Source organism: Salmo trutta, chromosome 23 (genome assembly GCF_901001165.1).
Source record: "Salmo trutta chromosome 23, fSalTru1.1, whole genome shotgun sequence".
Lineage (NCBI taxonomy): Eukaryota > Metazoa > Chordata > Actinopteri > Salmoniformes > Salmonidae > Salmo > Salmo trutta.
The window spans coordinates 1,821,536-1,838,591 of record NC_042979.1 but is presented as its reverse complement, the minus strand read 5'-3'; the positions used below and the strand labels follow the sequence as shown (position 1 = coordinate 1,838,591).

The following is a 17,056-nucleotide window of genomic DNA, read 5'->3' as shown; positions in this document are numbered from 1 at the left end:
AACAAACCAAAGCAAAGGCAAAGTATTTTCATGCTTTGTTGATTTCAAAAAAGCTTTTGACTCAATTTGGCATGAGGGTCTGCTATACAAATTGATGGAAAGCAGTGTTGGGGGAAAAACATACAACATTATAAACTCTATGTACACAAACAACAAGTGTGCAGTTAAAATAGGCAAAAAACACATTCCTTTATACAGGGCCGGGGGGTGAGACAGGGATGCAGCTTGAGCCCCACCCTCTTTAACATATATATCAACAAATTGGCGAGGGCACTAGAACAGTCTGCAGCACATGGCCTCACCCTACTAGATTCTGAAGTCAAATGTCTACTGTTTGCTGATGATCTGGTGTTTCTGTCCCCAATCAAGGAGGGCCTACAGCAGCACCTATATCTTCTGTACAGATTCTGTCAGACCTCGACCCTGACAGTAAATCTCACAAAAAAGGTTCAGTTGACAGGACCACAAATACAAATTCAATTTACACACCGTTGCCCTAGAGCACAGAAAACTACACCTACTTCGGCCTACACATCAGCGCCACAGGGAACTTCAACAAAGATGTGAAAGACCTGAGATACAAGGCAAGAAGGTCCTGCTACGCCATCAAAAGGAACATAAAATACTTCAATCAGTTAAAGAACCCATTGCCCTTTATGGTTGTGAGTTCTGGGGTCCGCTCACCAACCAAGAATTCAGAAAATGGGACAAACACCAAATCGGACTCCACATGTAGAATTCTGCAAAAATATCCTCAGTGTACAACGTAAAACACCCAATAATGCATGCAGAATTAGGCCGATACTGGCTAATTATCAAAATCCAGAAAAGAGCTGTTAAATTCTACAACCACCTAAAAGGAAGCAGTTCACAAACCTTTCCATAACAAAGCCATCATCTACAGAGAGATTAACCTAGCGAAGAGTCTTGTAAGCAAGCTGGTCCTGGGGCTCTGTTCACAAACACAAACAGACCCTACTGAGCCCCAGGACAGCAACACAATTAGACCCAACCAAATCATGAGAAAACAAAAAGATAATTACTTGACACATTGGAAAGAATTTACCAAAAAACTGAGCAAGCTGGAATGCTATTTTGCCCTAAACAGAGAGTACACAGCGGCAGAATACCTGACCACTGTGGCAGAATACCTGACCACCGTGGCAGAATATCTGACTACTGTGGCAGAATACCTGACCACTGTGACTGACCCCAAATTAAGGAAAGCTTTGACTATGTACAGATTCAGTGAGCATAGGCTTGCTATTGAGAGAAGCCACTGTATTCAGACCTAGCTCTCAAGAGAAGACAGGCTATGTGCACACTGACAAAAAATTAGGTGGAAACTGAGCTGCACTTCATACCCTTCTGCCAAATGTATGACCATATTAGAGACACATTTACCTAAGATTACACAGACTAACAAAGAATTTGAAAACAAATCCAATTTTGGTAATCTCACTTATGTATTGGGTGAAATATCACAGTGTGCCATCACAGCAGCAATATTTGTGACAGGTTGCCACAAGAAAATGGCAACCAGTGAAGTACAAACACCACTGTAAATATAACCCATATATATGTTTATTTACTTTCCCTTTTGTACTTTAACTATTTGCACATTGTTATAACACTGTACATAGCCATAATATGACATTTGAAATGTCTGTATTCCTTTGAAACTTTTCCGAGTGTAATATTTACTGTTCATTTTTGATTGTTTATTTCACTTTTGTTTATCTATTTCACTTGCTTTGGCAATGTAAACTTATTTTTCTAATGCCAATAAAGCCCTTTGAATTTAATTGAATTGAGAGAGAGAGAGAGAGGGAGAGAGAGCGAGAGAGAGAGACAGAGAAAGAGACATTTATCTATTTAGAGATTTATCTATTTATTTATTTAACCTTTATTTAACTAGGCAAGCCAGGTTAAGAACAAATTCTTATTTACAATGACGGCCTATCAAAAGGCAGAAGGCCTCCAGCGTGGACAGGGGATAGGATTAAAAATAAAAATACTTCAACTATTTGCACGTTGGTACAACACTGTACATAGCCAATAACATAACATTTGAAAAGTCTAAATTATTTTAAAACTTTTGTGGGTGTAGTGATTACTGTTAATTTATGATTGTTTGTTTCAGTTTTGTTTATTGGGTGGGGGAAGGGGGGGGGGGTGCAGGGATCAGGCTGAGGAAGGAGGCTATAATAAACCCACAGGCTAAGACATCTGAGATCTACTCTGGCTCATCCCTCCCTCTCTCAGTCTCTCCCCTCCCCTCACCACAAAATACCCCAAAGCAAAATACAAAATAAACTACAAAATACTGGTGCCAAACATTTTTTTAAGTAACATTTGCAAGTCCAGGCTGTATCACATCCGGCCATGATTGGGAGTCCTATAGGGCGGCGCACAATTAGCCCAGCGTCGTCCGGGTTACGGGAGGGTTTGGCCGGGGTAGGCTGTCATTGTAAATAAGAATTTGTTCTTAACTGACTTGCCTATTTAAATAAAGGTTAAATGAATAAAAAACAATCTTTCTGAATGAGAGGGGGTCAAATACTTATTTCCCTCATTAAAATGCAAATCATTTTATAACATTTTTGACATGCGTTTTTCTGGATTTTTTTGTTGTTATTCTGTCTCTCACTGTTCAAATAAACCTATCATTAAAATGATAAACTGATCATTTCTTTGTCAGTGGGCAAACGTACAAAATCAGCAGGGGATCAAATACTTTTTTCCCTCACTGTAGGCCTATCTAAATTATTTTATTTTATTTTGTATCCCGCACCTCCTGTCAAGAAATCTTTCTGGCATGTTAAGCATTTTCTATAGCCCTATTTGCAGGTTAGGGTCAGGTGCAGGTCTCAGATATCACATATAGTCCGGCAGTTTGGGGTGGGTTATTAGCGTTTACAACTGACCTGTGCATCACTAGTAAGTGTAGTGATAGTGTGGCAATAACAGTGTTTGCTTTCAAAGTCGAGTTCACTTCCCCATTTGGACCTTACTCAAAGCATTATCCTCACGTATATGTAGGTATGTACAGTTGTGGCCAAAAGTTTTGAGAATGACACAAATATTAATTTTCACAAAGTCTGCTGCCTCAGAATGTATGATGGCAATTTGCATATAATCCAGAATGTTATGAAAAGTGATCAGATGAATTGCAATTAATTGCAAAGTCTCTCTTTGCCATGCAAATGAACTGAATCCCCAAAAAACATTTCCACTGCATTTCAGCCCTGCCACAAAAGGACCAGCTGACATCATGTCAGGGATTCTCTCGTTAACACAGGTGTGAGTGTTAACGAGGACAAGGCTGGAGATCACTCTGTCATGCTGATTGAGTTCGAATAACAAACTGGAAGCTTCAAAAGGAGGGTGGTGCTTGGAATCATTGTTCTTCCTCTGTCAACCATGGTTACCTGCAAGGAAACACGTGCCGTCATCATTGCTTTTCACAAAAAGAGCTTCATAGACAAGGATATTGCTGCCAGTAAGATTGCACATAAATCAACCATTTATCGGATCATCAAGAACTTCAAGGAGAGCGGTTCGATTGTTGTTAAGAAGGCTTCAGGGCGCCCAAGAAAGTCCAGCAAGTGCCAGGACCATCTCCTAAAGTTGTTTCAGCTGCGGGATCGGGGCACCACCAGTACAGAGCTTGCTCAGGAATGGCAGCAGGCAGGTGTGAGTGCATTTGCACGCACAGTGAGGCGAAGACTTTTGGAGGATGGCCTGGTGTCAAGAAGGGCAGCAAAGAAGCCATTTCTTTCCAGGAAAAACATCAGGGACAGACTGATATTCTGCAAAAGGTACAGGGATTGGACTGCTGAGGACTGGGGTAAGGTCATTTTCTCTGATGAATCCCCTTTCCGATTGTTTGGGGCATCCGGAAAAAAGCTTGTCCGGAGAAGACAAGGTGAGCGCTACCATCAGTCCTGTGTCATGCCAACAGTAAAGCATCCTGAGACCATTCATGTGTGGGGTTGCTTCTCAGCCAAGGGAGTGGGCTCACTCACAATTTTGCCTAAGAACACAGCCATGAATAAAGAATGGTACCAACACATCCTCAGAGAGCAACTTCTCCCAACCATCCAAGAACAATTTGGTGATGAACAATGCTTTTTCCAGCATGATGGAGCACCTTGCCATAAGGCAAAAGTGATAACTAAGTGGCTCGGGGAACAAAACATTGATATTTTGGGTCCATGGCCAGGAAACTCCCCAGACCTTAATCCCATTGAGAACTTGTGGTCAATCCTCAAGAGGCGGGTGGACAAAAACCCACAGATTTTGACAAACTCCAAGCATTGATTATGCAAGAATGGGCCGCCATCAGTCAGGATGCGGCCCAGAAGTTAATTGACAGTATGCCAGGGCGGATTGCAGAGGTCTTGAAAAAGGTCGACACTGCAAATATTGACTCTTTGCATCAACTTCATGTAATTGTCAATTAAAGCCTTTGACACTTATATGCTTGTAATTATACTTCAGTATTCCATAGTAACATCTGACAAAAATATCTAAAGACACTGAAGCATCAAACTTAGTGAAAATTAATATTTGTGTCATTCTCAAAACTTTTGGCCATGACTGTAGAATGTGGATTGTCAATATAGAAGGTCTATTGTGATAAGAAAGATCCTGTCAGGGTTGGGGCACAGCCTGAGCCAGAACAGGCAAGCTGGGTTTAATTTTTCTCTCTAATGTATTGGCATTGGTCAGAATCATAAGACTAATTTCCATCTCCCCCCACTAGGTGGCACGTGTTTACCAGAAATCAAGGCTTTTTTTTTTGACACACACACAGAGACAAAGGATGATAAGCACATGTTTTCGTTCAAGATCCTAATTGATTGTTATAATTACTACACTGTTTGAAGCAGCTGGATAAATGCACATAAGCCATACATTTGTAAACAGATTCACATTTTCTTAAGGCTTATGCAATCCTGTTTTCTCCACAATGGTCCATGCTGCTTAATTCTATTGTCTGTCTGTCAAACTCCCAACTTATCTCTCAAAGGACAACACTGCATACGTGTTCAAACAACTACAAAGAGTCACCCCACCTCTGTTTTGATAAAAAGCTGAGGGATGGGGCTGGAGAAATGTAAGCGCTCTCAAATGTATAGACAATGCTATGGATGCAACGACTTACCATCAATTGAGATGATTTGGGATGAGTTGGACCACAGAGAGAAGGAAAAGCAGCCAACAAGTGCACAGCATATGTGAGAAATCCTTCAACACTATTGGAAAAGCATTCCAGGTGAAGCTGGTTGAGAGAATGCCAAGAGTGTGCAAAGCTGCCATCAAGGCAAAGGGTGGCTACTTTGAAGAATCTCAAGTGTAAAATATATTTGGATTTGTTTAACACTTTTTTGGTTACTACATGATTCCACATGTGTTATTTCATAGTTTTGATGTCTTCACTATTATTCTGCAATGTAGAAACTAGTAAAAATAAAGAAAAACCCTTGAATGAGTAGGTGTTCTAAAACGTTTGACCGGTAGTGTATATGACTAAGAACACCCCGTTCATGAAAATGGACCATTCCTACCTTTTTTTGGGGGGGGGGGCTTGCCTGTTTTGTATGTTATTTTGATATTAATATGTGTCACATATCAGTTTGCAAACTGATATGTAAAAAAATATATATCATTGAGTTAATAAAGCTGCATACAAACACGGTCTCTTTTTTGTTTTCTTGAGTAAAGCATCTCCAAAATGCAGGTGTTTCAGCCTAGCTATAAGAACGTTATATGTACAGTAGCTTTGATTGGACTGATCATGTCAACAACATACTTAAAAAATCTTAGCTAACAGTCATCATCATGTATCAAGTCAACAATCTACTGGCAAATCCTTTTTAATCCTTGTCATACGAAGAGAAATTATAGATAAAACGTATGGGTGCTCATCGGCCATTGGATATAAACATTATACAACAAGTTGGAAATCGCAAATTCAACAATGAGTAGTTAGAAGGAATCAGTGACAGTGGCTGTGTGGTCCCAAATCTGGGCAAAAAAAGATTCTCCAAGTTTAAAATGATAAACATTCAACATTGGCCATGCTATTGTAACAGATGTATATCGTACTCTCCTTGCGTTGTGTTTTCTCCTAATAACTCACATCAGCCAGTGGTCCCAGTTGAGCATCATTTATTCCTGTTGTTAAATGAGAAACAGCACGGTAGTTGTGCAGGGCTTAATGATACTGATGGCTGTCGATGGCAAAAACCCTTGCATCACATTTTCATACTGGGGTCACAAAATACAAAAATACAATACAAAATATAACATGTGTAAATACCTGTTGTTAAATGAGAAACAGCACGGTAGTTGTGCAGGGCTTAATGATACTGATGGCTGTCGATGGCAAAAGCTGTAGCATGAAGACAACTGTGTTAGCAGTGGGCTTATGTGACCATTACAACGGTGTATGCTAGCTAACACTTATCTACAGCAATCATATGCCAAAGCACATTCCATAAAGCCCCTCAATCCCTAACAGGTACCATATACCCACACATGTATAAATCAGTAACGTACAGCAAACTTGTACACATTGTAAAATATAAAATATAAAACAGTATTCAGAACGTGACCTACCCCTTGCATCACATTTTCATACTGGGAAGACCTGACGTTCGCGATCTCCCCCTATCTGCAAGCGGGGCCAATCACAACACACCTTATTGTCATCAGTTGAACCAACCAATACGAATGCTTGAACATTAAGTACACATTTCTTTAGAGGCAAGTGGAAACATAACCAACCCTGTTACATTATCAATGAATAGTGATTTGTGCCGCGCTGAAAAACAACTGTTAACTTGGAACAGCGTAAACTTGACTTCAGTGAATTCAAGACAACTGGGAAGACAACTGGGAATAAACAAGCTCTGTTCTGGGAAAATATGTTTTGAACGGTCATTCAACTTGGAATTGTAAATCCAGCCTCTTTCTAGAGCTATGACCTGACGTCATCATGATTCGACGAGTTCCCAGTTGTTTTGAAAGCACCATAAATCCAGAGAATGCCAGACTTTGATGACAAAATTTGCCCATGAAGGACCACCGTGCCACCTTCCTGTTCAAGTGAGCACAGCACAACAAAGTGAGTCTAAAAATGTATTGTATGCTGCTGCATAAAATATATAATATGCCAGGGAGATATGCATACTGTAGATAAGAAAGTAATACTAAGTGTATGTTGTGTAGCCCATATGCCTAACCCTAATAATTTGGTCTATTTACCCCTCTTAATTTCACCTGCTGTTCTGACTTGGTGGTGTACATGTAGCCTATAGCCTGTTAGCTATAGAAATGTAATCATCGAACATTGTATGAGCTTTCATTGTCTGCTTATATGCCCCCTTTATTTATCCTACAGTTCTGACTTGGTGTACAGGGAAAACACTGTAAAAACAGCCCATGTTCTGAATTCTGTTGCTGTACATTTCAAAAGTGCTAAATATATCGTTATATTGACTATGTCCATCCTAGCTCGCTCATTAATGTCTCATTCAAAATTACGGATTGCCTCTTATCTGCTTGTTTAAGCATGTCAGCCATATCAGCTATGTTTTTTTAAAAGGCAGTAAATGAGGCTGAATGAACTGTTAAACTGCCAGACAAGGCTCCGTTGATAGCCAGGTGTAGCACTGGTAAGATGTTGGGATGTAGGCACTAACAGTTTGTGGGCACTGTTTGTCACCGTACTAGCACAATTAATGTATTGTTTAGTGTTGTGTAGTGGCTTTGCTGGCATGCATCCCACTTTTTTTGTTTGTTTGTTGCCCCACCAAGATTTACATGCTAAAATTTCCCCTGGTTCCTACAGACAGTGAGTCCCGTGGCTTGCGATATAAAGCAGGCAGACAGACATCAAGGCATTCAGTTACTGTTCGATTGAATGTTAGAATGGGCAAAACGAGGGACCTAAGCGACTGAGCGTGGTATGATCATCAGTGCCTGGCACGCCAGATCCAGTATCTCAGAAACGCCCTCCTGGGCTTTTCACGTACGACAATGTCTAGGATTTACCGAGAATGGTGCGACAAACAAAAAACATCCAGTAATCGGCAGCCCAGTGTGCGAAAACAGCTTGTTGATGGGAGAAGTCAAAGGAGAATGGCAAGAATCATGTAAGCTAACAGGCTGGCCACAAACAGACAAATAACGGCACAGTACAACAGTGGTGTGCAGAATGACATTTCAGAAAGCACAACTCTTCGATCTTTGTCACGAATGGATATTGCAGCACATAACCACACTGGGTTTCTCTCCTATCAGCTAAAAACAAGAAGCAGCTCCAGTGGCCCCGCGATCACCAACACTTGCCTGGAACCAGTGGCTTGTATTCATGTATACAAAGGGAAGCCAGGCTTCCCCAAATATAAAAATAAATACAAATAAAAAATGTATCTTTTGTCTCTCTGTTTTCATAATTTTCTGTAAATTCGCAAGTGACTGAATCTCACCAGAGAAATCATCTGAGCGAGGGAAACTGCGCCTCTCTGTCTCAGTATGTGTAGCCCATGTATCTGATGCTATGTGGAACAAAAGAGTATGACATATGCCAGCAAGCATTTGGCTTCCCTTGATAAAAACAATAAAAAAATAATTTGCCAATCAGCGTTGAGCTAAGCTCAACTGTGGGTTGTCCTGGCACAGCAAAACGCCCACCAAACGCCCCACACACACCAATCAAATCACATCCTGAGTAAAAGGTCATCATTGTCAGAAAAACGTGTCTTAATTATCTGTACAGACCAATGATTACGACGGCGATTCTGACCTAACCATAAATGAATATGTTGTGCAACTGGCCTGAGACGTTTGAAGTTCAATATGTAGCCTAGTAGGTTCACGTTAACTAGCTAGCGAACTTAGCTGGGTCATTCGAAGAAGTTAGGCTACCTAGCTAAAATGCTTACTAGCCTATGAAAACAAAAAGTAAAAGGGTACAGACCGTTTTGCCAACATGAGAGAGGAGGACGGCACACACAGACAGACAGAAATCAGTATCATGGACAGCCACATGATATTTAGCAACACCGATTGGGATAAATTGTTTTTGGTATATTTCAGTTTTTCTGCAGTGTATTAAACTAAGCATATATACATAGTCTAGTTGATTTGATTATGTTTAAATGTTTAAGTTGAAATGGTGCTGAAATAGCAGAGGCAGTGCTCCTGTTGTCTTTGTGCTGACTTGCGGTAACTCTGTGGTTCTAAATCAGTAGTTGTTGAGTAAACTGTCAAAATCGTTAACTTGCTTGACCATGCTGCAGGTCATATAACTGTTTGTTACATGCAATATTTGCTTTGTGGACTTCACCGGACAGATGTTGCTCTCCGATTTTGTGATCAAACAAACATGTGTACGTTAATTTATTCCTCCACTGTGTGGCTGTCTTTTTTTGTCTGTCATGGCCTTATTGTATATCACAATGGCGTATGAATGATTGGGTTATAGAGCCAACAACGGTTTATATCAAAACATAGGCTGTAATATTGCTTTTTTTACTGGGATTGGCTTACCTAATGATTTTACCTACGCACCGTTCTAGCCTGGAACATGGCAGCAAGTTCAGTTTACTTGAGTGCCTTGTGCAGTTCCCAGACCTCAAACCAAAAGAGCATCTTTAGGATGAGATGGAACGGGTTGTTCACAGCATGAATGTACCGCCATCCAATCTGCAGCGACTGCGTGATGCCATCATGGACCAACATCCCTGTTGAACGTTTCTGACATCTTGTAGAATCCCCCGAAGAATTCAGGCTGTTTATGGAGGCAAAGGTGGGTCCGACCCAGGTAATAGATGGCTGTACCTAGTAAACTGTGTATATCCTTTGTCTCTGTGTGTGTGTCAGAAACAATAATGCAGTGCCAAGTTGAATCATAACCTGCAGTCGGGTTGAAAAAAGAAAAAACAATGCATTTCCCCTTTACTAGCTCTGACTTAGCTGATAGCTCCTTTGAGGAAAAATTGACTTACTATGACTAATATGTGGTTGTCCCACCTATCTATCTTAAGATGAATGCACTAACTGTAAGTGACTCTGTATAAGAGTGTCTGCTAAATGACTAAAATGTAAAGGTAAAATAAAAAATCCATAAATTAATTTCATATTTATAGGCTACAATGAGATTTTCTGCATTTATCAAAGTCCCATCAGGTAGCCTGATTTCAGATGTGTCCATGTAAACAGGATTATTAGGGAAATCATTCCGTTGCAAAGCTTGGAAACATTCTAATCAAACTGTTATATTCATCTATTGTGGTTAGTCAATCACATTATTGTGTGAATGTAACCGTTAATAAATAATAAAACATGTCATCCATAACTGCAAGCTTAACAGTGCCCTTTATTGAATCAAGAAGATATTTGACAGGAAATACTTTTTGTTTGCAAACATTGCATGTACATACACCTTTGAATGACATTTCTTAAAACACTTATCTCTGATCTTGTTTATAAATGTGACATAACAGACACCTATACCATGCTCCCCACAAAGCGCAGGTGATGTCATCAAACACACAAGAACTTCCTCCTTTCTCTCATACACACACAAAAAGCATCCTCGATGTAGAGGACACTCACTGGGAATCTCACCCAAAGATGACATTTTTGCCTTCAAAGGAGCAAAATAACAATGACACACCATTGTAGAATAAGGCATGTGTAAGATGTAATTTGTCTTTAAGTTTTATCTCATGTCCTGGATGAACTTACCATTGCACTTTCAGTTAACACAGTTTCCCAGTGGGACTCATCTGGTCCCATTCTAATCCCCCAAACTAATTTTACCGCAGACATCAACCGTTAAACTGACAGGGGTGGTATTTTGGACACACTTTAAGACACACGTTCGATCATCCATTCTCTAGCGCATACTCAGTGTTAAGACTTAATGAATTGTAGTTCAGTAACAAACTTGCTTCAGTTAAAAAAGATGAGGTTATACATCTAATCAATTAATACTGGAACTTTTACAACAAACATTCCCCTGAAAAATATATTATACAAAACATCATAATGACAATGCACTCCCAAAATAAAACAGTGAAAATTGGTGCACGATCCAGTGATGAGAGCAACATAAGACACCAATAAATAGCCAGTGTTCGCACAGTCAGTAGCCTCTGCGTCACGGTAGATAGACATACTCCTTTCCTGACGCCCTGTCCCCAATCTCCCCGCACACACAGCACAGGTTCCCTTCCAATTTTTTTAAAAGCAGAAATATAAAAGCATCTTCTTTATATCATGTCAAAAAAGTGCATAAATAAAAAATTTTAAAAACTGTTCTTGTCGTTAGTATAAAAATTGGTAATAAAAAAGGAGAATCTTCAGTCAGGTCAGATGTTCTTGTCCATTGTCCATTTAAAAGTATTTTTTATTTAGTTTTCCTATTGACGAGTTCTTCTGTCCACTCTACTTAAACTGGTTAGGGATAAGGCCCATCTGAGAATGCAAACTCATTGGAGGACTGGAGATGCCCTCTGACCAATCAGACATATTGGAATGTGGAGAGGAGCTGGACCATTGGTCAGGGGATCCGGGGGAGGGAGTTAGAAAGGGGTGGTCAGGCACCTGCAGCTGGTGATTGGGTGTGTTGTCTATTGGGCCGGAATAGCTGTGCTGGGAGGGCGGGGTGAGGAACTGTGTGCCGAGAATCTGGGTCTCCTGGGGGAGGATGGTGTGGATGGGGACCGAGCGACCCACCCCGTTGCCCTGCAGCAGGTCCGAGCCGCACAGCTCACTGCTCAGGAAACTCTGGCTCAGTACCTGGCCGGCCGTGGTGGAGTTGGAGTTCTGTTGCTGGAGCTGCGGGTCCTGCCGGGAGTGCATCTGCTGCATGAGGTGGGGCGGCGTGCCCAGATGGCTGGTTTGCAGGCCCTGGTAGCCCATGATCCGGGACAGGGTGGCAGTGGGGACCCCGCGGAGGGGAGCCATCATACCGTGGGACATGGGAAGGCCTTGGTTGAAGCCACCCTGCTGCCCGAGACCCGGGTGCATCCTGGAGTGCCAATCACACTGTCCTCTTCCCCCAGCTCCGCCCATGGCCATAGTGATGGTTCCCTGGCTGCCGGGGCTGGAAACAGGCAGGTGGGACAGGCGGGGAGGGTTCGGGTCAAAGGACATACGCCCCATGTCCTGCCCCTTGCCCATGCCCATCTGACCCAGGTGGCTGTCTCCACTGCCTTGCAGGTGGTTGAACGACATGGGTGGAGACTGCTGGAATGGCGATGTCATTGGCGGCGACGCCACGTCGGACAGGTACCCGTGGGGCGACTCCAGGGAGTCGACGGGCGAGAGAACGGCTGAGCTGTCCAGCAGACTGCCCTTCCCATCCAGGGACTTCTTCTTCCGTATCCTCATATCTTTGCCACCATCCTTCCCTCCAGAGCCTGGCTTGCGGACCTTCTTGCCCGGGGCGGTGGGCTTGAGGCTGCCCAGGTATCCGTTGGGGGAGCACAGAGGAGGGGACAGGCTGGTGGCGCTCAGGGTCCCATTATGGAGCCCTGGGCTCCTCACCAGGTTGCATTCATCGAGCAGACGGATGATGTCATGGTGCATTCGCTCCTGGGCGATGTCCCGGGGCAGCTGGTCCAGGTGGTCGGTGATCTCACGGTTGGCAAAGTGCTCCAGCAGTACCTTGGCCGTCTCATAACTGCCCTCTCTGGCTGCCAGAAAGAGAGGAGTTTCCTCCTAGAGAGACAGCAAACAGTGCGTGAGAAAATGTTTATACAATACCTTATTTTACATTCGATTGTGATTATTTTTTGATCCCTTGAACAATGGTGGCATTTACTGGAATGGCATTGCACAATCAGCATTTAGTATTTTTTTCTCAACATTTCGAAATACACCATTGAGCATGTAACAATTACACACATATCTACACAAGTTGGCAAATAGTAGTTTCACTAGTGTGTCAACTAGTGTGATATGCAAGAGCCATGTTTGTGTGACCCATGTTTTTCACCTTGTTGTTCTGCATGTCTTTGTTGGCGCCATTCTTCAACAACACCATGGCAGCATCCACGTTGTTGACAGCTGAAGCCCAATGAAGGGCAGATTTACCTGGAGAAAAAAAATAAATAAAAGAATGGATGATTTAATACAAAAGCAAATAACCTGCACATTCCTAGACCATGAGGGCCATAGTCCATGAAGATGGGTCAGCCGGTTAAGGGCAAATCTCAAATTACACCCATTCCCTTAGTACACTGTGTGGGAGATATGTGAATAGAACGAAAGTAAATTCAGTGTAACACGGAACCCAAACCGGCTGCGCACGTGCGCCATCGTGCATAAATGTATTTTGTCCCCCACACCAAACGCAATCATGACACGCAGGTTAAAATATCAAAACAAACTCTTAACTAATTATGTTAATTTGGGGACAGGTCGAAAAGCATTAAACATTTATGGCAATTTTGCTAGCAAGCTTGCACTTGCTAGCTAATTTTTTCTATTTAGCTAGCTTGCTGTTACTAGCTAATTTGTCCTGGGATATAAACATTGAGTTGTTATTTTACCTGAAATGCACAAGGTCCTCTACTCCACCAATTAATCCACACATAAAACGGTCAACCGAATCGTTTCTAGTCACCTCTCATCCTTCCAGGCTTTTTCTTCTCTTGACTTTATATTGAGATTGGCAACTTTCATAAATTAGGTGCATTACCGCCACTGACCACGTTCGTCTTCAGTCACCCACGTGGGTATAACCAATGGGGAGATGACACGTTGGTACCTGCTTCTATAAACCAATGAGGAGATGGGAGAGGCAGGACTTGCAGCGCGATCTGCGTCACAAATAGAACTGACTTCTATTTTAGCCCTTGGCGACGCAGACGCTCGTTGGTGCGCGCGAGCAGTGTGGGTGCAATAATTGAATACTATAGATTTCTAAATGTATTTTGCAACGCTCGCGTAGTCAGCCTGTAACCTACCAAAGTCATCGATGGCATTGGCATCAGCATGGCAGTTGATAAGCTCATCCACCATGCCTTCCACAGCCAATCGGGCAGCCAGGATCAGAGGAGTCGTTCCATCATGCATGCGGGCATCAAGATCAGTTGCCCGGTTCCGGATCAGAATCTGAAAGAAAAGACAGACACCTTTAGTGAACATGTACAGTACAGGCTAAATCTGAGAGCAAAGTCCAAATGCTTAGGGAATGCTACATATGGCATTGTATATAATTGCATTTTTAATTCACGTAAATGCACCTTTTTGCACATGCTTTAGAAAAGCATTTTGATAGTCCACAAATGAAAAGTGGCATATAAAATGAATGTATTTATTAATTCAGAGTAGCACTATGCTAAGTATGTAGCACTACTAGAGTACTGTAGTAGTATAGAGAACTGTGGTACCTGGAAGACTCCCTGTGCGTCTGCAGCCACAGCGGCGTGCAGTGGAGTGCGCCCCATGTTGTCCTGGACATTGGCGTCGGCGGTGGACTCCAGCAGTCGCTTGGCGGCGTCGGAACGGGCGTAGCGGGCGGCCAGGTGAAGAGCGGTCTCGCCTGTGCGGTCCGTCTGGTTGTGTAGGTTGGCGCCCTGGTAGATGAAGTCAGAGATGATCTCAGCCGAAGGGTCCTCCTCCTCCTCACTGTTCCCCGTCTCCAAGCCTCCTCCGCTGCACGATGCGATCATTAGAGGAGTGAAACCGTCTGAGAGATGGGAGGTGGATAGAGAGAAAAGACACACATTAGGACAAAGGGCAAATACTTGATTTAAACTGAGTGGCACCCCAGTCTCCTTTTCACCTCATTTAACACCTGATTTACTTAACAATAGGTGGGCATAGGGGTGTGGGCCTTTGCTCTTTTGTTTTAGCTATTGCTCCTCTATTGTCCCTCAAGCAAGGGGGAGGCCAATATCATCACAAATTCCCATCAGACCAACTCATTGAATGCCCTACTCCTTGAAGTTTGCAGTTGTGTCTAACAAACATTATTTTTCTCATAACATATTTATTTACCCTTTTAGTGTGTGCACTTTACTTGGGATATCCCATTTCAACAGGATTTTTTTTGTTTTGTTTAAATCACTGGAGGACGTCTTTAATGTTACTTCTAAACAAGTCATGTGACAGGGGGGTATGACAGAGACTATTTTTTATTTATTTTATTTATTTCACCTTTATTTAACCAGGTAGGCAAGTTGAGAACAAGTTCTCATTTACAATTGCGACCTGGCCAAGATAAAGCAAAGCAGTTCGACAACATACAACAACACAGAGTTACACATGGAGTAAACAACATACAGTCAATAATACAGTAGAAAAAAAAATAAGACTATATACAATGTGAGCAAATGATGTGAGATAAGGGAGGTAAAAGCAAAAAAAATGCCATGGTGGCAAAGTAAATAAAGTATAGCAAGAAAAACACTGGAATGGTAGATTTGTAGTTTGAAGAAAGTTCAAAGTTCAAATATAAATAATATGGTGCAAAGGAGCAAAATAAATAAAATAAATAAATACAGTAGGGGAAGAGGTAGTAGTTTGGGCTAAATTATAGATGGGCTATGTACAGGTGCAGTGATCTGTGAGCTGCTCTGACAGCTGGTGCTTAAAGCTAGTGAGGGAGATAAGTGTTTCCAATTTCAGAGATTTTTGTAGTTCGTTCCAGTCGTTGGCAGCAGAGAACTGGAAGGAGAGACGTCCTCCAGCTACTCCATCCAAGAGGGGGAGATCAACAATTTCCAGGCCCAGGGACATGTACTAGTCTGTGGCGACCTAAATGCCAGAACTGGACAAGAACCTGACACTGTCAGCACACAGGGCGACAAACACCTACCTGGAGATGACAGCATTCCCTCCCCCACATGCTCCACTTGACACAACTGCGACAACATAACCAACAAAAACAGGTCACAACTCCTGCAGCTCTGTTGGACGCTGGGTATGTACATAGTCAATGGTAGGCTTCAAGGGGACAGTTATGGTAGGTACATATATAGCTCTTCTCTTGGCAGTAGTACTGTAGACTACTTTATCACTGACCTCAACCCATAGTCTCTTAGAGCGTTCACAGTCAGTCCAGTGACAGCTTTATCAGATCACTGCAAAATCACACTCCTTGAACAGAGCTTTACTCAATCATGAGGCATCAAAACCAAAGGAACTGAATAATATTAAAACATGCTATAGATGGAAGGAAAGTAGTGTGGAAATCTACCAAAAAACAATTAGGCAATAACAAATTCAATCCCTTCTAGACAACTTCCTGGACAAAATGTTTCACTGTAATAGTGAAGGTGAATACTTGGCAGTAGCAAACCTGAACAGTATATTTGACCTCTCAGCTTACCTACCAAATCTAAAAATGTCAAGCAGACAACCTAAGAAAATAAACAACAATGACAAATGGTTTGATGAAGAACACAAAAACCTAAGAAAGAAATTGAGAAACCTGTCTAACCAAAAACATAGAGACCCAGAAAACCTGAGCCTACGCCTTCACTATGGTGAATCACTAAAACAATACAGAAATACACTACGGAAAAAGAAGGAACAGCACGTCAGACACCAGCTCAATATAATTGAAGAATCCATAGAATCTAACCACTTCTTGGAAAATTGTAAAACTCTAAAACAGACAACAACACGAAGAGTTATCTATCCAAAACAGAGATGTATGGATAAACCACTTCTCCAATCTTTTTTGGCTCTATAACAAGGAACAAACAGCAAAAACATATACATGATCAAATAAAAATCTTAGAATCAACTATTAAAGACTACACTGGATTCTCCAATTACATTGAATGAACTACAGGACAAAATACAAACCCTCCAACCCAAAAAAGCCTGTGGGGTTGATGGTATCCTAAATGAAATGATAAAATATACAGACCACAAATTCCAATTGGCTATACTTAAACTCTTTAAGATCATCCTCAGCTCTGGCATATTCCACAATATTCGGAACCAGGACTGATCACCCCAATCCAAAAAAGTGGAGACAAACTAACGTGGGATATGCGTCAACAGCAACCTTGGG

General features: G+C 42.0%; 1 protein-coding gene across 1 annotated transcript in view; it reads right to left on the bottom strand.

Moving 5' to 3' along the window:
* Positions 1-10,373: 10,373 nt before the first annotated feature.
* The window catches only part of LOC115159080 (neurogenic locus notch homolog protein 1), a 76,918-nt gene continuing 70,235 nt past the window's right edge, over positions 10,374-17,056 (bottom strand). The window contains exons 31-34 of the mRNA XM_029708456.1: positions 14,421-14,719; positions 13,995-14,142; positions 13,022-13,119; positions 10,374-12,744 (exon numbers count right to left, since the gene is read on the bottom strand). Of these exons, the coding sequence (XP_029564316.1) occupies positions 11,467-12,744; positions 13,022-13,119; positions 13,995-14,142; positions 14,421-14,719 (1,823 nt within the window). The 3' untranslated portion in view covers positions 10,374-11,466. The remainder of the gene's footprint in view (positions 12,745-13,021; positions 13,120-13,994; positions 14,143-14,420; positions 14,720-17,056) is intronic.